The following is a 22,299-nucleotide window of genomic DNA, read 5'->3' as shown; positions in this document are numbered from 1 at the left end:
TTTGTTTTTAAGGGAACAACTCAAGAGTTGGTCATATTATTTCTATTCATTGTTTGTGGCCTCTTTTCATTCTTGATCCAGAGGAAATCTCATGCCAAGTTTATTTATAGAATCCAAATTTATAGAAATCTTTTTACTTTGTCTTTCTTTCCACGTTCTCTCACTTACTTGTTTTCTCCCCAACATTTTCCTTTATATGCCTCCACTGGCATCAACTGCTATTAGGAAGACTCATGCCCATTCCTCCTTTTCCAGGATTCTGGGCTCTCAGCTTATATAGCTGATACAGAGCTGAAGAAGCTCTGGGATGGCCTTAATCTTTAACCTTAAATCTTCATCTTTACCAGCCTAATTGCTTCTGGCCCAAAGAAAGCCCGTGATAAGCATGCATAGCAGGAGGGCTAGAGCTGGGTTTCTTCTCTCTTCCTTTATCTAGGTGGTTCTGCATCCTGGTTATTTTAAGTCTACATTAACTGCTTATGGTTGTCTTCTTAAGGAGCTCCGGTTATTTAGGTGACCTTCCCTAGCTGTATCTTTGTCCCCTCCCCCCTTGGAAGATCTGATTCTGTCTTTGGTATTCACTCTTATTTATTTGGTCACATTTATGTCAGGTTCATTGCAGAGCGTGGAGCCTCCCGTCTTCTAGAACATGTGGGCCAAATGGACAAAATATTCAAGATTCCACCCCCCCCAGGAAAGACAGGGGACCTGTCTCTCCGGCCACTGGAAGAGAACACTTTTCGCCACTTGGCTCCGATTTCCCAGCCTCGGTTGGTCTATGTTTCTATGCCTTTGTGAATTGGGAGAGGCAGTGGGCACGTGGTTGCATTTCTGGATGTTGAGGGATTCCTCTGCCAGAGGAAGTTGTCACATTGTGAGCCAACTCTTCTCTCTACTGGGGAAGGGGGTCAGAGGGTGAGGCAGGTTCAGGCAGAGGGCTCAGGAGAAGAGGCTCTGGCTTTCTCATCACAGCTTGGCCAAATAGTAGCTTGAATCTTGGGCTACTTGTTTTTCTTCATTTCTTGATGCTTTAGCTTTTTGATTAGTAAAAGGGAGATAATGATTGTGCTTTCTTCACCATGTTGTCACAAGCACACGGTAGGCGAATAGTAAGTGTCTAATGATCAGCTGACCAAGGAGGGTGTGTGAGAAATGGCAAGTAGGGTTTATGTTCCAGGGCTCTGAGTCCCACTGCACACCCCACCCCCTCCGCCGCTGCTGTCCATCAGACCTTACTTGTGCCAGCTTGTGGATTAGGGTGAGCCTAGCTAGACTGAGCCTAGGCCTCTGCTTACCCCCAGATGGTGCAGCATCCGGCTTTTCATTTCCTCCACTTTCCGGGACATGCATGGAGAGCGGGACCTGCTGCTACGGTCCGTACTGCCAGCTCTGCAAGCCCGAGCAGCACCCCACCACATCAGCCTTCATGCCATCGACCTGCGCTGGGGCATCACTGAGGAAGAGACCCGTAGGAACAGGTGAGGGGGCCACAGGGAAGGGGAGCCAGGTCAGGGGTGAGGGGCTTGTGTGGTAGAACTGACGTGGGTAGGGTGGAGGTTGCAAGGAGGGCTAAGGGCTTAGGGCAGGGGGAGCTCTTTGGATGCTAACAAGAGCAGCTTGCCTTGGCTTTGAGCCATGGCCCTGTCTTCCTATTTGTACCTGTATTCCCTGATCTGGTGCTTCCATAACCATTCTGCAGACAACTGGAAGTGTGTCTGGGAGAGGTGGAGAATTCGCAGCTATTTGTGGGGATTCTGGGCTCTCGCTATGGCTACGTTCCTCCCAACTACAACCTCCCTGACCATCCTCACTTCCGCTGGGTAAGGCAGACAGCAGGGCTGGAGCAGGGTCTGGGGAGGAAATGGAGTTTGGGCAGGGGTGGAGAGAAACCCCAGGGTGTCAGGAACCTTGGGACTATGGCCAGGCATCTCCTTGAGAGTTGAAGTGAATCCCAGGCAGAAGACTGCACAAGTGGCCAAGTCCTAGATGAGGGGATTCCTTTGAGAAGTATCTTTCAGTTGGCCAAGGGATGCGAGCGGTAAGAGGGAAGGTCTGTTCAGGTTTTGCTACCAGAGCTGGGTTCTGATGTCCCTTTTGTCATTTACAGACTGTGTGACTTTGTGGGACATGGCTTATCCTAATCCAACCTCCACTTCCCCATATGTTAAAGAGGACTAGTGGTGTCTATACTGCAGAGTTACTATGAGAATTAGAAATCTCTTTTTAAAAATGCTCAACACCTGACAGGCATTCAATAAATGTTAGCTAGTAGCTGTGTTTTATTGGCTTGTATCTGGAGAGAGGGAAGGAGGAACATTACTGAGATGCTGGAGCCCTGGGATCTTGGCAGGTCTCGGGGGATGGGTTAGTGTGACCTGGGACTGAACCCACCTGTCTTCTGCCCTCTCCCTTCAGGCCCAGCGGTACCCTCCAGGCCGCTCTGTGACAGAGATGGAGGTGATGCAGTTCCTGGACCGGGGCCTGCGCCTGCAGCCCTCTGCCCCGGCTCTCATCTACTTCCGGGATGCCAACTTCCTCAGGTACCTGCTGTTGTGTCTGGGGCTCAGCTCAGTGGCCATGTCTTCTCTCCCTGGCATTCAGAGTACAGGACGGGGGAGGCTGGAAGAGAGCATGGGGCTCGGATAGCTGGCCTCACAGCACCACATTAGCTTTGCCTCTGAAGCCAGGAGATCTCTGTTGGGTCCGTTATCAAAGGAACGAGACTAAGACAAAGTGAAAGTTATGCAAAGCCTTATTCTATGCCAAGCATTAGAAGTTAGACTGACTGACCAGGGGAACGAGGCTGAGACAAAGTGAAAATTATGTAAAGTTTTATTCTATGTCAAGCATTAAAAGTCAGACTGACCAGCCAGGGCCTCCTCCGAAGAGAGTGAACACCCCTTGGTCTTACAGGCTAGTTTTATAGGGCACAACTGCAGACATCTACATATGTGGCTTTGGCTGACTGGATGTCTCCTACCTGTGTGTTTTAGTAATGGTTACCTGGAACCGATACTAGTAACTGCTGAGGCGTTTATTAAACAACAAAATGGCCTTGTTTTAGGTATGTGTTTTGGCAACGGTTACCTGGAACCGGTATCAGTAATTGCTGAAGCATTTATTAAACAACAAAATGGCTACCTAGGCAACATGGAGTCACTATGGCTAAGTAGGCCCAGGCAGGCTCTAGGGGTTTAACAGGTTTTAACGTGGAATCGGCCCCAACAATCTCCACTTGGGGAGTTTCAGGGAACCACAGTCAGGTCTGATGGTTGGGGGTGAAGAGAGGCTGGGGTCTGAGTGTAGACCACTCTCGGGGTCTCTTTGGGGGTCAGCTCTGTACCAGATGCATGGAAACCTGACTTTACTTCTGAGTCTGAAGAGGCTGCACATCGGATCTCAGAACTGAAGAGCTTCCTGAGCAGACGGGAAGGGCTTACCTGTCGCAGGTGAGCTGGGGGAGGTAGAGAGCCCCTGCAGGGAGAGATATGGGGAGGGGAACCAGGCCCTGTCTAACTCTGCTTGTGCTCGCTTTGCCCACAGTTACCCTTGTGAGTGGGGGGGTGTGGCAGCTGGCCGACCCTATGCTGGGGGGCTGGAAGAGTTTGGGCAGCTGGTTCTGCAGGACCTGTGGAATATGATCCAGAAGCTTTACCTACAGGTGAGCAGGGGCACCTATGGCCAGGTGAGTGGAGAAGGGAGTGGTCTGGGTAGTTCTGGATGGGAAGTAACTCGGTGGGGCTCTGTGAGTTTTCAGGCCTGGGGGTTCTAGGGCCATAGAAATATTGTCATTTATTGGCCCATGTGCCCTCAGCCTGGGGCCCAGCTGGAACAGCCAGTCTCCGTCCCAGATGATGACTTGGTCCAGGCCACCTTCCAGCAGCTGCAGAGCCCACCGAGTCCAGCCCGACCGCACCTTCTTCGGGACACAGTGAAGCAGCTAATGCTTCACCGAGAGAAGCTGAGTCTGGTGACTGGGCAGTCGGGACAGGGCAAGACGGCCTTCCTGGTACATAGTCTCAGAGCCCTGGGCAGGAGGAAAGGGGTGCTGTGTGGGCAAAGGAAGTGGGCCACAGGGAATTGTGCGTGGAAAACATAACCATGTTTTCTCTTTGCTTTCCATGCAGGCATCTCTTGTGTCAGCCCTGCAGGCTCCCAGTGGGGCCAACGTGGTCCCCTTAGTCTTCTTCCACTTTTCAGGGGCCCGCCCAGACCAGGGTCTTGCCCTCACCCTGCTCAGACGCCTCTGTGCCTATCTGCATAGCCAACTGCAAAAGCCAAGCAGCCTCCCCACCACCTACCGGTGTGTATCCCCCATTAGCCCAGCCTCTTGATGCCATATGACACTACCAGTATGTCTTCCTCTCCTGCTGACCCTAGTCCTTACCCTGCACACACAGCGGCCTAGTATGGGAGCTCCAGCAGAGGCTGCTGCCTGAGTATGCTCAGTCCCTGAAAAGTGGCCAAACCCTGGTTCTGATCATCGATGGTGCTGACAGGCTGGTGGGTCAGCATGGACAGCTGGTCTCAGACTGGATCCCAAAGACGCTTCCTCCGGTGAGTGTGAGAAGGAAGTGGGGTGGGATGCAGTAGTGGAGAAGGGGGCTCTCCAACATTGTCCTGCTCTTTTTCTTTCCACCTCCTTTTCCTTTTGCCCAAATATTACAGAGGGTGCACCTGGTACTGAGCGTGTCTACTGATGCAGTCCTGGTGGAGACCCTTGAGCAGAGCCAAGGTGCCCATGTGGTGGCCCTGGGGCCCCTGGAGCCATCTGCCCGGGCCCGGCTCGTGAGAGAAGAGCTGGCTCTGTACGGGAAACGGCTGGAGGAGTCACCTTTTAACAACCAGGTTGGATGTAGGCCAGGGGTGGTGGGGGTGAGGACCCCGTGCAGCCTGCTCCTTGGTTTCTGAAGGAGCTCTGTGCCAGTGGATGCTGTCAATAACTGGGAATCCTTATAATACCAGCCAGCCTTTTCCCCCTGGTGAATGGCCTCCCGGGGCCTGTCCTGATGAGGGAAGGAGTAAGGCTGTGGTTATTGGGTGTGCTAGGCTGAACCATTGGGGGCTTTCCGGAAAGAGGGTCTGGCATAGCACTGGAGGGCAGGGATGGCTGTGTTCTGAAGTGAGGCCATCAGGTGATGCCTGCTGGGGACTCTCAGAGGAGTCACAGCCCTGCTGTCTGCTCCCTGCACTGAGTCCCCTTTGTCTCGTCAGATGCGGCTGCTGCTGGTGAAGCGGGGGTCCTCTCTGCCGCTCTACCTGCGCTTGGTCACCGATCATCTGAGGCTCTACACGCTCTATGAGCAGGTTGGCTGGGGGCGTAAACCCTCACTGCTCATCTTTTCAGTCCTAATCCACTTCCCATTCTTTCATTTGGCTCCTTTCACCCCTATCCCTCTACTTTTCCTGCCCTCATCCTGTGCTGCCTTGGGGTGGATCTCCCCCATGCTTTCTCTTCTTTTTCTCATCCTTTCCCACAGTTCCTCCTGCTGCCCACTCCCCTCCTTACCATGAAAGCTGCCTCTTCTCCTCCCCCCACTGTCTGAAGCCCAGTCTCCCTCTTCTCCCAGGTGTCTGAGAGACTCCGGACCCTGCCCTCCACTGTCCCGCTGCTGCTACAGCACATCCTGGGCACCCTGGAGCAAGAACATGGCCCCGACATCCTTCCCCAAGCCTTGGCCACCCTTGAAGCCACATGTAGTGGTCAGTGGTTGGGGTGGCGTGGGAGACGGATTGCGCACGGGTTAGATGGCATTGGCTCAGTTGGGGTCTCAGTGGTATGAGGAGGACCACGTGCCATGGCATGGGTACGCTGTGTGGTTTGGTGGCAGCTTCAGAGATCTGGGGTTTTTAGGTCTGACCGTGGACCAGTTGCATGGAGTGCTGAGTGCATGGCGGATACTTCCCAGGGGTGCTGAGAGCTGGGAAGAAGCAGTGGCTGCTGGCAACAGTGGGGACCCCTACCCCATGGGCCCATTTGCCTACCTCGTCCAGAGTCTGCGCAGGTACAGCTGCCCCTAATTGGACTCCCACCAATCTCCTGTACCTTCCTGTCTTTGAGCCCGGGCCCCGTGTGAACCTTTATTCATCCCACCCTTCCCTGGATATAGCCCCTGACACCTGTCTCCTAGGCTCCAAATGGGCTGCCTCTCAATTTACCACTCTATGGGATGGGCACGGGAGCCCACAGCTATGCCAGGTGCTCACTGACAGACCTCCTCCCCTCCTCTCCTGCCCTCTCTCCCTCACATGAGAACAGTCTGCTAGGGGAGGGCCCTCTGGAGCGTGCTGGTGCCCGGCTCTGCCTCCCTGCCGGGCCTCTGAGGACAGCAGCTAAATGTCGATATGGGAAGAGGCGGGGGCTGGAGAAGACAGCACACGTCCTCCTCGCAGGTGATTTCGGCCTGAACTGGCCCAAACTGACCCCGGGAGACTGAGGGTGGGGCCGATGCCTGGAAGCCAGGACCACCCACTGGTGCTCCCATTCGGCTGGCGCCCTCAACCTGCCACCCCAGTGGGCGGATGGCTTTTGCTGTGACCTGTGCCATGCAATCTTTGGAGCTGCTTCAGGACTGAGCTTGTCTCACTGTCTACTCTGACCCACACCTGCAGCTCAGCTCTGGAAGACCTGCGACCCTGATGCCTCAGGCACCTTCCGAAGTTGCCTTCCTGAGGCCTTGGCAGATCTGCCTTACCACCTGGTTAGTCTCCGGATCCCATAGGCACCTTCTCCCAGGCAACTGCTTTGACTATTCTGAGACCCCACTCCCCCTTGACCACCACTACCGCCACCCCTCTCTACCTTTCTCCATCCAGTTTTCCTGCCCTCTTCCTCCATGTCCTTTGTCCCAGCTCCTAGGTTGAGGTCCTGGCTGCACAGAGTCTAAAACTAGATTCTTCCTTCTCACCTGCCTCTTCACATCCTAACGAGTCCCATCCAATCTTCTCAGATCCAGAGTGGGAACCGTGGCCTTCTTGCAAAATTCCTCACCAATCTCCATGTGGTGGCTGCACACCTGGAACTGGGTCTGGTTTCTCGGCTCCTGGAGGCCCATGCCCTCTACGGTAAGATAAGTCAGTGGCTTCTCTGAGATACGGGCCTCCTTGGTGTGTTCACAGGGGGTGTGCTGGGGGTGGGGGACGGGAGGTATAATGCAAAGAACAGTTAAATTTCTATTCCAGGCTGAAAAGGCCAAGAGGGTAAGGAGGTGATTTTCAGGGGATCTTCTGCCCCGTTCTCTTAGACCAAAGGTTCTCAAACTTTATTTAACAGGCCTAAAATTACCTGGAAATGTTGTTCAAATTACAGATCTCTGGGTTCCCAGATTCTGGTTCCCTAGGTCCAGAGTGGGGCCTAAGGCTTTGTACTTTTAACGGGTCTTCCTGATGTAGGGCCAGAAGGCTTCAAGACTTAACATTTTAACACATCATATGACTATATTTTGTACTGGGGTTAATGGGGCTATGGGCTGGCTCCCCAGTGATGCTTCGCATCTTTCCCACAGCTTCCTCAGTCCCTGAAGATGAGCAAGAGGCTGAGACTGCCATGTTTCACACGTTCCTGAGGCAGCAAGCTCCTGTCCTCAGCCAGTACCCCCTGCTCCTGCCCCAGCAGGCAGCCAACCAGCCCCTGGACTCACCTCTTTGCCACCAGGCCCCACAGCTTTTCCAGCGATGGCGCCCCCAGCACATGCTACGATGGCTTAATAAACCCCACACCGTGGAGGGCCAGCAGAAGTAAGATCCATGGCCCCGGGTACTGGGAAGCCTGTCAGAGAGCAAGCCACAGCCCTTTCTGAAACTAGAGAAGAAAGACAGACCAGAGTCACAATGGAGGAGGGGATTCAGGCACAGAATGCAAGTGTGAATTCCCGGTCCCTTCCTTCTCTGAAATCCTGGTTTCCTCCCTTTCTTCCTATTCTTTATCTAGCTCCAGCCTATCTCTGGCAGTTTCCTCATCCCCCACAGCGGTGGCCCTCTCCCCCAGTGGGCAAAGAGCTGCTGTCGGCACTGGCAACGGGATGGTTTACTTGTTGGACCTGAGAACCTGGCAGGTATGACACTCAAGGTGGGCAGAGTTTGCCTCTAGAAAAAGCCTCACAAACCGTCCTGAAGACCTCCGCAAGCCAGCCCCGTCTGTTATCACCCTGTTTGATTCAGCAACTTGAGTTTCCCTCACATAAAATCAAAGGCTGGTATTAAATCAGTCACACCTGCCAAATATTTGCTGCATACCTTTCCATTCAGGGCTGTACTAAGGCTGTACTGTACTAAGCATCTCCAGGCGCATACCTGTCTTTGCCTACCAATTGGCCATTTTGTTGAAAGAGAGGACATACAAGGTGAAAAGGAACCAAAACATAACTGTATAATATAAACAAGAGCTGATTGAGTTGGATACCTGCGGGAGAACATGGGACAGGCAAGAGCACACATTCCAGTTGAGTAAAAGGCACAAGGGAGAATGTTTCCAGGAAACTTCTGGGAATGATTGCAGCAGAGGGTGCTTGAAGGAAGGTAACAGCAGATTAGGCTGGAGAAGTGGGTCCCACAGCCATAGCCACTCCCTTTCTCTGCCTCCCACCCATATCAACTCCCACTGCCATATATAGATATGCATGCATACATACACAAACCCCTCAGAATCTTCTGTGACTTGGGGATGCATATGGGGTTGGGAATAGGGGAGATGTGGCACCACTTGAACCGAGGCTTGGCCCACATCTGGAATGGGGCTCAAAGCTCCTGATGTGGGGCCAGAGGGCCACCCTTTCTCTATCCCTTCTTGCCTTGGCCTCCTTTTTGGTTGGAGCTTGGAGTGGCTGGAAACTGGGGGTCAGGGGAATGTTCTGAGCAGGCTTCCCTGCTCGTTCTCATAGGAGGAGAAGTCTTTGGTGAGCGGCTGTGATGGGGTCTCCTCTTGCTCATTCCTCTCGGATGGTGCCCTCTTTCTTACTGCCTTTGATGGGCTTCTGGAGCTCTGGGACCTGCAACAAGGTTGTCGGTAAGGGACCCCTCCCCCATGTCTTGGAGTGAGAGTCTTCCCTGCTTATCAGAAGCCCTCAGGGCAGGGGAAAGAGGAGGGAGGCCAGGGGCTCCCAGAAGCCTAACTTTGTCTCCCTGGGCTAGGGTGCTCCAGACCAGTGCTCACCAGTATCAAATCACTGGCTGCTGCCTAAGCCCAGACCGCCGGCTGCTGGCCACCGTGTGTCTAGGGGGATGCCTAAAGGTAATGACCAAGGGGCAGTGGTAGTCAAAGTGGCCCTAAATGCAAGTCATCCCCGCAAGTTGTTCTCTTAGTGTGGCTTGGCCTGGGGGAGGATTTTCCTGGTGCCTGGGGGAGGCTGAGGGCAGGGGGCTGGACAAGGTGGCCTCCGGGCTTGAGAGGCTTAGGTGTTTGTACTCGGCACCTAGTTTTCTCCCTTTCTTTCTCCTTCAGCTGTGGGACACAGTCCGTGGGCAGCTGGCCTTCCAGCACACGTGTCCCCGGCCTCTGAACTGCGTTGCTTTCCACCCAGAGGGGCAGGTGATGGCTGTGGGCAGCTGGGCTGGCAGCTTCAGCTTCTTCCATGTGGACGGGCTCAAAGCTGCCAAGGTGAGAAGTCCTGCGTTGCTCTGGGGCAGGAAGGCCAAGAGGTCAGGAGTGGAAGATATGGGATTATGGACGTCCACATTCTGTTTCACTTTGGGCTTGTTTTGAGAGCAGGTCCCCACATTTCTGTTTCTACTTCCTTGGGTAGGAACTGGGAGCCCCAGGAGCCTCTGTCCGTACCTTGGTGTTCAATGCGCCTGGGCGGGTTGTGGCTGTGGGTCGGCTGGACAGCACGGTGGAACTGTGGTCCTGGCATGAGGGGGCACGGCTAGCTGTCTTCCCAGCCCACCACGGCACTGTGGCTGCTGCCCTCTTCCTGCGTGCTGGGCGCCAGTTACTGACGGCCGGAGAGGATGGCAAGGTCAGGTGGCAGAGGCTGGTGGTGGGTTAGGAGGAGGGGGGAGGGCAGGGGTATTTGGGTGAGGGTGGAGCCTTTGTTGGGGACACTGTGGAGGGGCTTCGCTGGTGCAAGCTACAGGGAGAGGGGTGCAGTGTATGCATGGGCTGCTTTCTGAGAAGAGAGGGGAGCCCTTTAGGGAGGAGGAGGACTTTAATGGGGGAGGCTCTTGCTCTGGGGGTAGAAGTGGTGTATCTTTAAGTCCTGTTCTTGGCCCTCAGGTTCAGGTGTGGTCTGGATCGCTGGGTCAGCCCCGGGGGTGCCTGGGTTCCCTTTCTCTCTCTCCTGCCCTCTCTGTGGCTCTCAGCCCGGATGGTGATCGGGTGGCCGTTGGGTACCGAGCAGATGGCATCAGGATCTACAAAATCGCTTCAGGTGCTGAAGAGAGAGGGGATGGGGTGTTCGAGCCTTTGGAAAGAGCCTCTTCACCCTGAATTCCCTTTCTGAGTGTCTCACTCTGCTTTTTCCTCATACTCTAGGTTCGCAGGGGGCTCAGTGTCAGGCAGTAGATGTGGCAGTGTCTGCACTGGTCTGGCTAAGCCCTGAGGTGTTGGTGAGTGGTGCAGAAGATGGGTCCCTGCAAGGCTGGACTCTGAAAGGAGGTTCCCTTCAGCCCCTCTGGCTCTTGTCCAGGTACCAGAAACCCGTGTTGGGACTGGCCACCTCCAAAGAACTCTTGGCTTCTGCCTCAGGTACTGCTGGGCTTTGGGCAGCTTCCTTTCAAATATGCTTGTGCCTTCCCTCAATTTATATGTGTACGTGTATAGGAAACACACACACACATATAATTATTTTTAAAACTTTCAAATTACTTGTAAATGCACTTCTCTTGCATCATTAATCTACACTGTTTCTTCTTGTTTCCTAACCCTGATTCTGGGACCTCTGTTAATTGCTGGAATCCTCTGAGTTTCTGCCCAGGGGTCTCAGACTTTGCTGTGTATGGGGATGGGTTTCCCTTAGGAGGAGGAGAGAGATGTTGAGGTGAAAATGCAGAATGGTCTTAGTCCTCTCCAGGTAGGAGACTTGGTCCAAGTGATAGTGGAAGAGGAGAAGAGGAGGGTCCGAGGTGTAGCAGGGAGTTGGGCAGCTGAAGAGCCAGAGCTGGGAGTGCCTGGTGTTCCTGTCTTTTGACCTCATACAATGACTGACCCTTGTCACTCGGGTACTCCATAGCCTATGACTCACTGCCATTGGACATCACCCTCACGCAGCATGCTTGCCTTTGTCTTTGGGGTCCTGTCTCACTTCCTCTTTCAGGGAATCTTTCTTTCTCCTTCTTTCCAATGCAGAAGATTTCACAGTGCGGCTCTGGCCAAGGCAGTTGCTGACACTGGCACAGACAGTAGAAGACTTTCCCCGTGACACTGAGCTCCGGAAACACGAGGGTCCTGTGAGCTGTTGTAGCTTCAGCACCGATGGAGGCAGGCTGGCTACCGGGGGCAGGGACCGGGTGAGTCGCGGGCTCCCTCCTTGAGCCCACAGCCCCTCTGAGTCTTGGACACCTCAACAGTCCATTTCCCATGGCTCCCGAGGCATTTTGCTTTACCACACCCCCTGGGCCACCTCTTTCTACCACCCCTTCCCTAATATTCCCTACTCCTTTAAACTTTCTTGCCGGAAATGGCCCTGATGTTACTACCTCCCTCCTCTGGTCCTGACTGCACCCTCTCTTGGGACCTATCCAGAATCTCTTCTGCTGGGATGTGCGGATGCCCAGAGCCCCTGTTCTGATTTGCTCCTTCTCTGCCTGTCACCGTGACTGGGTCACTGGCTGTGCCTGGACCAGAGACAACCTACTGGTAAGGGAAGGGGTGGGGGTGGGGCAGAGCCCAGCAGGGTTCCTGGGAGAGGACCACATGGCCCAAGTCATCCTGCTTCGGACACCTGTTTATAATAATAGTAATAGCTGACATTTATTGAGCAAGTATGTGCCAGGAATTGAAATAAGCTCTTCATACATCTTGCCTCATTTAGTCTTTACAACTCCGTGTGAAGTAGACAGTACTACTATCTCTATTTCACAGATGAGGATCTTGAGCTCAGATAGATTAAAGAACATTTTCAAGGTTGTATAAGTGATGAGGCTGAAGCACTAATCATAAGAGAGCCCTGATTCTTAATAAGAACACAGAACTGTCTCCCCAAAGGCTTAGGATACCTATCCCTGCAGTGAGAGGATACTGCTGTATTTTCTTTGGTCCTAAGGCAAAAAACAAAAACAAACCCCTAAGATTATGCACTTAAGGTTGGTGAAGCCTAGTTTTCCCATGCACAGTTCCCACACTTGTTCTCAGGAAGAGATGAGAAAGGAGTGAGAATCAGTTGACTAGAATTGTCACAGACTGCTCTCTGCCCCTGCCTGCTGGGAAGCTGCATCTTCCCTTGGTATTGCAGGCTGTTCACCTTTGTCTGGTTTGTTGACTGACAGTTTGTGAATAACAGGGACAACAGCCACTATGTATTCAGTGTTCAGTACGTACCAGGCAGCCCTTCATGTAGGTGCAGGTACATCAGCCCCGCAGCAGCCACAGCAAATAGTGACACAGTTACTATCCTCATTGACTGGACGACAATCCCAAGGCGCAGAGAGATGAACTTGCCACAGGTCACAAAGTAAAGGATGGTGGAGCTTGGAACTGAACCCAGCACAGCCAATGTTCTTAATCACCAACCTTAATGCCCACCCCACCCTGTGCCCGCGTTGTCAATGTACAAAAATGCTGGAGGCATGCTGCTAATCCCACTCCTCTGACCTCTGACTGTGCAGGTCTCCTGCTCCAGTGATGGCTCTGTGGGGCTGTGGGACCCAGGACAGCAACAGCAGCTTGGCCACTTCCTAGGTCATCAGAGTGCCGTGAGCGCCGTGGTGGCCGCGGTGAGGAGGTGGCAGAGAACTCACTGGGGACCCTGGGAAGGCTAAGGAGGCTTTGGGAGATGGGTGCATTGGGTATCTAATCTCAAAGGAAAAAGAAGTATAAAGAATGAGATACTCAGGCCTGAATTAGATCAGGATGAGGGTATTGAGATGGAGGGTTGGTGTGAGGGGAGCAAGAGGGCAGCTCAGTGTCTGAACTATGTGCAGGATTGCAGTCCTAAGCCACTCAGCCTGTGTCCCCAAGTCCTCCACACTCTTGGACATCTCCTAGGCCTTTAGTCCTCAGCCCTCACCTCTGTGGTAGGAGGCATACTCCTCTCGTCCTGCTCGGTGCGATTCTGGTCTGATCCTGTGCTCTGGAATAGGAAGAACATGTGGTGTCTGTGGGCCGAGATGGAACGTTGAAAGTGTGGGACCATCAGGGTGTGGAGCTGACGAGCATCCCTGCTCACTCAGGACCTATCAGCCACTGTGCTGCTGCCCTGGAGCCCCGGGCAGGTAAGGAAATGCCAGTTCCCTTTTCCTCCCTTCCCCCCTGCTTCTCCCCTTCTTCTGACTTCATCTCTGTGCCTTCTCAGCTGGGCAGCCTGGGTCAGAGCTTCTGGTGGTGACTGTTGGACTGGATGGGGCCACACGGTTGTGGCATCCGCTCTTGGTGAGTTCCCTGAAAGGACTGGGGTGGATGGAGTGGAGAGGGCAGAGTAGGACAACTATGACGCTGAGCCCCTGCTTTCCCACCTCCATCCTTTCCTCCTAGGTGTTTCAGACACACACCCTCCTGGGACACAGTGGCCCAATCAGTGCAGCTGCAGTTTCAGACACCTCAGGCCTCCTGTTGACCACCTCAGAGGATGGATCTGTACGGCTCTGGCAGGTACCCGAGGAAGCAGGTGAGAAGGCATGGAGAGAAGCAGTATATAGAGGGGTGTGTTAGTGGGACCATGAAGGTCAAGGGTGGCCTGATAGCTCCTTGTTTCCCAGGAGTGGTCCAGCTTCTAATGCATCACCTACTTCCTTCTCCAGATGACACATACACACCCAGGAGTCCTGTAGCCATCACTGCTGTGGCCTGGGCCCCTGACGGTTCTGTGGCAGCATCTGGGAATCGAACTGGGGAACTAACTTTGTGGCATGAAGCTAAGGCTGTGGCCACAGCACAGGTGAATTGGGTCAACCTCGGTGCTTGTCTGTGTGACTTCTGCCCCAGCTGTACATGTACTGGTGTGCGTAGGTGGCTGGGAGGGAATGAGGATTAACCCTGGCTCTTCAGGAATACTGAGATGAATGTATCATGCTCCCCAGGCTCCAGGCCACATCAATGCTCTGGTGTGGTACTCGGCACACACCTTGATTGTTCTCAGTGCTAATGAAAAGGTCAGTGAGTGGCACGTGGACCTGCAGGAGGGTTCGACACCCAGAAAATTCAGGTGAGATGGGGCAGCTGGGTCAATGTGATATGTCGATGGTCTCCTTATAGATTTTGTGCAAATCACTCCACCCCTACTTCTGAACTAGGTCAATAGGATGTTAGTAAGTGGGAAAAAGTCCTTGGGAAATTGTTTTGGCTCCCCTTCATGTCAACTTAAATAGTTATCAAGTGTCTACTTTAGGCTAAGCTCTGAGCCAGGCTGTGTGAACCAGATTGAAATTACCTTTTAATTTAGGAAGCACAAATATGCACTGTAGTCAACCACCGGCAACAGGCAGAGTGATTAGTGCTATAAGGAAGAGATCTATAATTCCCAGAATTTGAGAAATTTATAGTTTACAAAAGAGTTGCTATTTGAGGTTGGGCTTTAAGGGTGAGTAAGGAGTTCTCTGGACCCTTAAGGGAACTGAATGGTGTTTCAGTAGTATTAACAAAAGGCAAGGAGGCATGAGAGTGCATGGTATATTCTGGCACAGCCAAGACGTTGGGTTCTTGGAGACAGTGGTGGTGGGGGGTTTGGGGAATTGGATTGAAAAGATAAACTGGGGGAAGGCTGTAGAGGGCACAGTGTCAAGGATTTTGAGAATAATTAGCTGCAGTTTAGGAAGAGGACTCCGGTGGCATTATGGAAGATGGGTAGTAGTAGAGAGATACTACAGGCAGAGAGGCCACCTTCACAGCAGTTGCTCTAGTCCAGGGAAGACATAGTGTGGGCCCCGAGCCAGACAGTGGGATGAGAAGGAGGGATAGAGATTTAGGCAGGTATTGGCAAGTAGAATCCACAGTGCTTATTAATCAGTTGGAGGTCAGGAGGGAAGGAAGAGACAAGAAGCCAAGAGATGCCTCATTTGAGCAGGTAAGGGGATGGTGATGATGAATACTGATATAAGAAAAACAGAAAGAGGAAGAGAATTTGTAGGGAAGGTAATTGATCGCGTTCTGTACTTCTCTCCTGAGGAATTCATGGGGAGCCAAGGAGCCTGAGAGAGGTGGACTAAAATAGGGTCTCTCTTTGTCCTTGTACCTTTTTTGAGTTGCAGTCTTCACCTGAACCGAGTTCTGCAGGAGGACTTAGGGTTCCTGACAGGTGTGGCCCTAGCTCCAGACGGTCACTCCCTCATCTTGGCCGATGCGGGTTTGCGGTTACAGTGCATGAAACCAGGGGAGGCTCCTTCTGAAATCTGGTAGGATTCAAAAAGCTGTTTCCTCTCAGGCTACAGAAAAAGGAAAAGTGGGTTAGTGGTTACCCTGAACTTGGGTCTAACTTAGAACAAAACCCTGGGGTCTTACAGAGAGATGTTCATGGGTTCAGCCTCTTTCTTTGTTATAAACCAGGAGCTGCCGCTATTCAGAAGGTGCTATGTTGTTGTCCACACATCCGGACTATGGTGTGTTTGTCCTGCAGTCAGTGGAAACTAGAGGCCTTTATCTCTTAGTAAGTCTGATTTGAGTGTGTTAAAACATTTGTTCATGACCAACACTTTTAAAACCTTGGGGCCATGGTTGAGGATAAGAGGAGGGTAAAGACATTGGTTCCAAATTCCCTTCTCTTCCTTCAACTGGAGTGGCTCTACTTCAGAGCGTTCTATAGTGGGTTTCAGCTTCCCTGTAATATTTTACTGATACAAAAAAGGATTCCAGTGTCTAAAAAAAAATCACAGGAAACCATCAATGTAGGAGTTTTCTTAATTGCTTTTTTTCTCATGTCTCTCTTGTCTTGTCACTGTGAGTACTAGTGTCTGGAATAATACGGACATATCTCATAGATGTTACATTGGGTCAAAGAAGTCAGACACAAAAGAGTACATACTACGTGATTTCATTCACATAAAGTTAAAGAACAAATTTATGGTGAACTAATTTATGGTGACAAAACTCAGAATATTGTTAGCTCTGGTATTGACTGGGAAGGGTCACGAAGGCAAGTTTCTAGGGTGACGGAAATGTTCTACATGTTAACTTGGGCAGTGATTGCACGGATGTATACATATGCAGAAGTTCCTTGAGATGTACATTTAAGATTCGTGCACTTAGGGATGCCTGGCTGGCTCAGTTGGTTAAGGCTCTGCCTTTGGCTGTGGTCATGATCCTGGGATCCTGGGATGGAGTCCTTGGCTCCTTGCTCAGTGGGAAGCCTGCTTCTTTCTCTGCCTGCTGCTCCCCCTGCTTGTATGCTTTTTCTCTCTGTCTCGCTTTCACACAATAAATAAATAAAATCTTAAAAAAAAAGGGTTCACGCTCTTTACTATGTCTAAATCACAGTTAAGAAAGTCCTGACCAGGGTTGCATGAGTGGCTCAGTCAGTCATTAAAGCTGCTGACTTCGGTTCAGGTCATGATCCCAGGATCCTGCGGTCAAGTCCCAATTGAGCTTCTTGTTCAGAGGAGAGCCTGCTTCTCTCTCTGCTTCTGCCTGCCACTCTGCCTGCTTGTGCTCTCTCTCTGACAAATAAGTAAATAAAATCTTAAAAAAAAAAAAAAAAAAAAAAAAAGTGCTGACCAGCCCAGAGCCTAAAACAGTTGCTTTGGCTGTATAGTGTCAAGTGCTATGAGTAGCCTGAACAAAATGAGCCATCCTTTCACAGAGGCAAAAGGAGTCAGGAGAGTTTCAAGAGAGCCTCGAGTTTGAGCCAAACCTGGAGAATCCTACTGGGACCTACGTGTTGGTAACCCAAGCCAAACCGGAATCTGGTGAGTGGGATGGGAGGACCCACAGGTCTGGAGATGCCTTGTAGGTGATGGTGGGTCCTATGAAGCCAGAAACCTAGCTCTAACTTCTGTCCTTGAAATGGCAGAGTCCTCATTTTTGTGTGCCAGCTCTGATGGGTTGCTGTGGAAACTCGCCAAGTGCACCTCTGAAGGAGAATGGGAGACAAGCAACCTCTGGCAGAAAACAGAAATGCCTGAAACCCCAACTCCAGAGACAGCCCCATCTGTGCAGGACAGCAGCACAGATAGCTGGTCCCCACCCTCACAGCTGAGGACTCAGCAGCGTAGAAAGGTGAGTTAGAGGCATGGGTCACAAATAGAGGGGAGGAGGCTCTCTGTCTGACAGGTGGATGCTTCCTTGACAAAGGAAGGCCCACTGAAAGCTCAGCACATCGCTTCTCCTTCCCCTCCAAGATTCACTCGGGCTCTGTCACAGCCCTCCATGTGCTGCCTGGGTTGCTGGTGACAGCTTCAAAGGACAGAGATGTTAAGCTGTGGGAGAGACCCAGTATGCAGCTGGTAAGTGTGTATGTGTGCAAGGAGGGCTAAAAGAACGTCACAGAGGGCAAACTTGGGCAAAGAATGTACAAAAGATCAAAATTCTGTTTTCTTCTATCCTTGCTATCATGTGCAACTAACCTATTTCTAAATAAAAGGCATTAATGTGAGAGAAAAATGAGTTAGTAAGGAGGCCCTAGGCTTGTATCCTTCACCTCCCCATCTTTTGTTCCCCTTTGTAGCTGGGTCTGTTTCAGTGTGAAGCGGCTGTCTGTTGCCTGGAACCTTGGCTGGGCCCCGACTCTACCCTGAAGCTTGCAGTGGGAGACACACTGGGCAACGTGTACTTTCTCTCCTGGGAGTAAAGATGCCCCACCCACTTGTGCTTGAGATGCAAAGCCAGAAGACACCAGTGGCTCCTTTCTTGATTCAATTTTTAAAATAAAGTGTCAGAAAATCTCCAGTGCAGTCTGCCTGTGTTCTGATGTGGATGTGGATCAGAGGAATATGGATGTCCTCATGTTTCTTTTCTGATTTAACATTAGTCCTTACTAGAACTGCAAGAAAGGGAACCAGTTCTTTCATAGATATTCTTTGTCAGGCTTTAGAAGTCTTGTGTCACTTGCTGGTCCAAGGGTCCTGAGATGCCGTTCCTGGCGGGGGGGAGGAATGAGTGATGTTGGCCGGCACTTCGTTTGAACAGAGTGCTGAAGACATCTCACTTAGTCAAGAAAGATTAAGAAAAGGAGGAGTGAGTTGAAAGTGCCCCCCAGTCAGGGCGTTTAGAGAGAACATTAAGTTCCTCCCGCAGAAGCAGCCTCTTCCGTGCGGAACTGACTGCCCAGATGGGAGGTGAGAAGCTAGGGCGCTGAGTGGAATGGGACTCCTGGCTTTCACAGCCACTGACTAGGCAGCAGCAGCCACTTGCACATGTTTGTCAGTAATAGTAATTTGCATTCTTGGAAGAAACCCCAAAAGTGTAGCTCTCAAATTGAAGTTCATGAAGATTAAAACAAATGGAGAGATGGAACAATCCTACCCATGGACTCACCATGGACTGTGATCCTTTTAAGTTCTAAAACCTTGTTTTCCTATAGTTTTATCTTATGGGAGAGGAAGTTTCCTGAGATTCTTTCTAAGAGTTAGGGGAAAAGTTCAAGGTCTTCTATGTCCCAAAGCTCAAGGACTAGTATATGAAAAGCCAGGCTTACAAGATTTTGTTCTAAGTTGGTAGGGTTTTCTCAGAGAACTACCACTGCACTCTGATTAGCAATGAGTTTTGACGGGTGCCTGGGTGGCTCAGTTGGTTAAGCGGCTCTCTTTAGCTCAGGTCATGATCCCGGAGTACCTGGGATCAAGCCCCATATTGAGCTCCCAGCTCCATGGGAGTCTGCTTCTCCCTCTGACCTCCCCTCTCATGCTCTCTTTCATTCTCTCTCTCTCAAATAAATAAGTAAAATCTTAAAAAAAAAAAAAAGAGAGAGAGAGAGAGAAAGAAACGAATTTTGAGGAACTGGGGAGATGAGGGGTACTGAGTTTTGTTCTTACTTTGCCCTGATTCCAGGTTTTCGTGGACAGATCATCTGAGAGACTTTCCCCTTATTTCTACTAGTGCCCCATGGTCTCCCTCTGCTGGAGGATAAAGATATAAGAAATTCCATCAACTGATGTTTTAATCATGGGTCATGCTTCTATCTTCTCTCATGTGTCTCATGCAAGGGCTCTAAAAGTACCTTCTAGACCATCTCCTCCACATACCTTGCGACTAGAATCCAAGTTAAGGTTATTTGAAATTTATGATTTATAATACTACCCAGAAATGCTACAGAGAACCATGGCACAGCATCATCCTGAAAATTGCTGGTTTCAGTCTTTTGCTTTTTGCTCTCCTGAGAGCATGGGCCAAGGACAGGAGGAAGCCCTAGACGTCTGTCTTCCAAGCTCTAAAAATTCTACAAAAGCACCCCATCTAAGGCTGGAGGATGGGGATGGAGAAAGTTAAGAAAAGGCTAACTTGACCTTTGCTCAATAGACTCAGCCTTGTTGGCCAGGCCCGCCTGAGGTATTTTTGTCTTTCTTACCTTATAGGTGTAAAGCAAGGTCATAGTATAATTGCTGTGAGTGACAATAAGAGACTCTGGGCAACTGTAAACATGTGCCCAAGGGAGTTGAAGGGAAAATTAATTTAGGTAATTTATTTTATTAAGATTTTATTTATTTATTTATTTGACACAGAGAGAGAGACTGCAAGAGAGGGAACATAAGCAGGGGGAGTGATAGAGGGAGAAGCAGGCCTCCCTCTGAGCAGGGAGCTCAATACAAAGCTCAATCCCAGGACCCTGGGATCATGACCTGAGCTGAAGGCAGCTGCTTAACCACTGAGCCACCCAGGTGCCCCTAATTTAGATAGTTTAAACATTTTGAGTTTTGTTTGTTTGTTTTTAAAGATTTTATTGTATTTATTTGACGAGAGATAAGAGTCAGAGAGCACAGTTGTGGGGGAGTTCAGGGATGGCAGAGGGAGAGGGAGAAGCAGGCTCTTCGCTGAGCAGGGAGCCCCAAATGGGGCTTAATCCCAGGACCCTGGGATCATGAAGTGAGCCAAAGGCAGATGCTCAACTGACTGAACACCCAGGTGTCCCAATTTTGATCACTTTATTTTTCTTTTACTGTTATTTTTCCATTCTCTGTTAGAAGCAAGTCATTAAACCCAGCCCTCACTTAAAAGGAGAGAGACTAAACCTCCTGGAGGGAGAACTACCAAAGAATTTATGCTCCTATGTTAAAATCACCATAGTAATCAGTAAATCTTGAAGTAGGTTTTTTGAAACTATGAAAGTTATCCTGTTCCACTAATTTTAGCATCCGTCCATTGATCCTGACTATAGCAATTATTACTGTGATTTTTTTTTTTTTTTTTTTTTTTTTTTAGAGAGAGAGTGTGTTGGGGGGTTTGGGGGAGGGTGCAGGGGGACAGTGGCAGAGGGAGAAGGAGAGAGAAAATTCCAAGTAGGCTTCTGAGCTGAAATCAAGAGTCAGATGGTCAACTGACTGAACCACTCAGCACCCCATTTCTAATGATTTTCTATTTCCCTAGAGCCTTCTATGTTAATTGAAATCCTTTTGGAAGGATTATTTATCATTTCTTCCCAGAATGTATGGAGTCATTCCAGAATGTATGGAGTCATTCATCTATTTGTCTTTCTGTGGGTTTTTCATAGATGTCCTTTATCAGGTTGAAGTTCCCTTCCATTCTTTGCTGAATGTTGTTATCATGAAAGGGTGCTAGATTTTGCCACATGCCTTTTCTGCATCTAATAAGATAGTCATATGACTTTTGTCCTACATATGTCCTAAGATAGTCATATGATTTTCATATATTGAACCAACCTCACATTCCTTTAATAAATCTTTGTCATGGTGTAGAATTCTTTTTACTTTACTGGTTTAGGCTTGGTAGCATTTTATTGCACATCTGTATTTTTTTTTTAATTTATTTATTTGACAGAAGAGATCCAAGTAGGTAGAGAGGCAGGCAGAGAGCGAGGAAGCAGGTTCCCCCCTGAGCAAAGAGCCAGATGCGGGGCTCCATCCCAGAACCTCCCAGAACTTTCCAGAACCCCAGGATCATGACCCAAGCTGAAGGCAGAGGCTTTAACCCATTGAGCCACCCAGGTGCCCCACACATCTGTATTCTTAAAGGACATTGGTCTATAGTTTTCTTTCCTGGTGGTATCTTTACCGGATTTTGGTTTCATATTGCCTCATGGAATGAGGTGGGAAGTATTCTCTTCTACTTTTTGGAGAAGTGTGTATAGTCTAGTTCTAACAGCAGCACAGTATTTCAGTGAGTGAGTATGTTTAACTAGTTCCTTATCTAGGGATCTTTTGCATATGACAATGCTGCACTGACTTCATCTATACAAACAAGTACATCTGTAGTTTTGGGTCAAAGGGTATGTATATTTTAAATTTAGATAGATATTGGTAATCTGGTCTCTAAAAAGTTACAGGCTACTGTTTTCATTTAAATAACCTTCACTGTTATCTCAGTAAGTATGTGTTATGTGTGTGTAAGTGTGTGTGTGTGCATGTATCTATGTACATATATTTGTGTTGCATGTGTTTATGAATAATCAGGAAGTCTTTGGATCTGACGTGGACTTTGGTACTTCTTAGGTGGAGCAGGCAGCTCAAAACTCATTCTAATTCCTCTCCTTTCCTCCCTGAGATGTATTTAGACTTAAGTGACAAGTCCTGTAAGTGCTTGCAGATTTTTGGACATCTGCTGAGTCCTAGGATAAGTGGTGGGAGACCTGGTCTGCAGTTGTTTCAACCCCCCCTTTTTTTTTTTAAAGATTTTTTTTACTTATTTGAGAGAGAGACAGTGAGAGAGAGCATGAGAAGGGAGAAGCTTAGAGGGAGAAGCAGATTTCCTGTGGAGCTGGGAGCCCAATGAAGGACTAAATCCCAGGAGATTGGGGATCGTGACCTGAGCCAAAGGCAGTTGCTGAACCAACTGGGCCACCCAGGTGCCCAGTCTCGACCCTTCTTATAGTAATACCCAACAAACTCCACGCTGCAGAAAAATTTACTTAAATGGGGAAAAGCATCAGTCACCATTAGTGTCCTTCAAGGCACAGAGGTTATTCTGCTATTAGGAACAGGATCCTGAGTAACTTGCAGCTAGCTATGGGATACATAGAGCAATGTGTACTTCCTGTCCTGAAGATGAAGAAGTATGAACATGAGAAGAAAATACGTGGTTGGAGAAATAAAGCCCAAAGAAGCCAGTGG

At 50.1% G+C, this 22,299-nt stretch overlaps 1 protein-coding gene across 1 annotated transcript in view; it reads left to right on the top strand.

Annotated features, from left to right (window-relative positions):
- Nucleotides 1-17,965, top strand: part of TEP1 (telomerase associated protein 1) — a 38,881-nt gene extending 20,916 nt beyond the window's left edge. Inside the window, exons 18-55 of the mRNA XM_044231813.1 lie at nucleotides 612-770; nucleotides 1,302-1,478; nucleotides 1,700-1,820; nucleotides 2,416-2,540; nucleotides 3,336-3,449; nucleotides 3,544-3,661; nucleotides 3,815-4,009; nucleotides 4,128-4,303; nucleotides 4,401-4,557; nucleotides 4,669-4,848; nucleotides 5,215-5,307; nucleotides 5,571-5,703; nucleotides 5,855-6,005; nucleotides 6,260-6,393; nucleotides 6,613-6,701; nucleotides 6,951-7,065; nucleotides 7,506-7,737; nucleotides 7,931-8,054; nucleotides 8,880-9,004; nucleotides 9,130-9,229; nucleotides 9,440-9,595; nucleotides 9,741-9,953; nucleotides 10,211-10,364; nucleotides 10,469-10,681; nucleotides 11,282-11,442; nucleotides 11,678-11,791; nucleotides 12,760-12,867; nucleotides 13,233-13,365; nucleotides 13,446-13,522; nucleotides 13,625-13,757; nucleotides 13,891-14,027; nucleotides 14,170-14,294; nucleotides 15,337-15,480; nucleotides 15,632-15,731; nucleotides 16,881-16,986; nucleotides 17,091-17,296; nucleotides 17,419-17,523; nucleotides 17,745-17,965. Of these exons, the coding sequence (XP_044087748.1) occupies nucleotides 612-770; nucleotides 1,302-1,478; nucleotides 1,700-1,820; nucleotides 2,416-2,540; nucleotides 3,336-3,449; nucleotides 3,544-3,661; nucleotides 3,815-4,009; nucleotides 4,128-4,303; nucleotides 4,401-4,557; nucleotides 4,669-4,848; nucleotides 5,215-5,307; nucleotides 5,571-5,703; nucleotides 5,855-6,005; nucleotides 6,260-6,393; nucleotides 6,613-6,701; nucleotides 6,951-7,065; nucleotides 7,506-7,737; nucleotides 7,931-8,054; nucleotides 8,880-9,004; nucleotides 9,130-9,229; nucleotides 9,440-9,595; nucleotides 9,741-9,953; nucleotides 10,211-10,364; nucleotides 10,469-10,681; nucleotides 11,282-11,442; nucleotides 11,678-11,791; nucleotides 12,760-12,867; nucleotides 13,233-13,365; nucleotides 13,446-13,522; nucleotides 13,625-13,757; nucleotides 13,891-14,027; nucleotides 14,170-14,294; nucleotides 15,337-15,480; nucleotides 15,632-15,731; nucleotides 16,881-16,986; nucleotides 17,091-17,296; nucleotides 17,419-17,523; nucleotides 17,745-17,867 (5,326 nt within the window). The 3' untranslated portion in view covers nucleotides 17,868-17,965. The remainder of the gene's footprint in view (nucleotides 1-611; nucleotides 771-1,301; nucleotides 1,479-1,699; nucleotides 1,821-2,415; nucleotides 2,541-3,335; nucleotides 3,450-3,543; nucleotides 3,662-3,814; nucleotides 4,010-4,127; nucleotides 4,304-4,400; nucleotides 4,558-4,668; nucleotides 4,849-5,214; nucleotides 5,308-5,570; nucleotides 5,704-5,854; nucleotides 6,006-6,259; nucleotides 6,394-6,612; nucleotides 6,702-6,950; nucleotides 7,066-7,505; nucleotides 7,738-7,930; nucleotides 8,055-8,879; nucleotides 9,005-9,129; nucleotides 9,230-9,439; nucleotides 9,596-9,740; nucleotides 9,954-10,210; nucleotides 10,365-10,468; nucleotides 10,682-11,281; nucleotides 11,443-11,677; nucleotides 11,792-12,759; nucleotides 12,868-13,232; nucleotides 13,366-13,445; nucleotides 13,523-13,624; nucleotides 13,758-13,890; nucleotides 14,028-14,169; nucleotides 14,295-15,336; nucleotides 15,481-15,631; nucleotides 15,732-16,880; nucleotides 16,987-17,090; nucleotides 17,297-17,418; nucleotides 17,524-17,744) is intronic.
- The last annotated feature ends 4,334 nt before the right edge of the window (nucleotides 17,966-22,299 follow it).

The sequence above is a fragment of the Neovison vison genome, chromosome 13 (assembly GCF_020171115.1).
Source record: "Neovison vison isolate M4711 chromosome 13, ASM_NN_V1, whole genome shotgun sequence".
Taxonomy (NCBI): domain Eukaryota; kingdom Metazoa; phylum Chordata; class Mammalia; order Carnivora; family Mustelidae; genus Neogale; species Neogale vison.
Note: the sequence above shows the minus strand (reverse complement) of the source record. Positions and strands in the feature narration are given on the sequence as shown.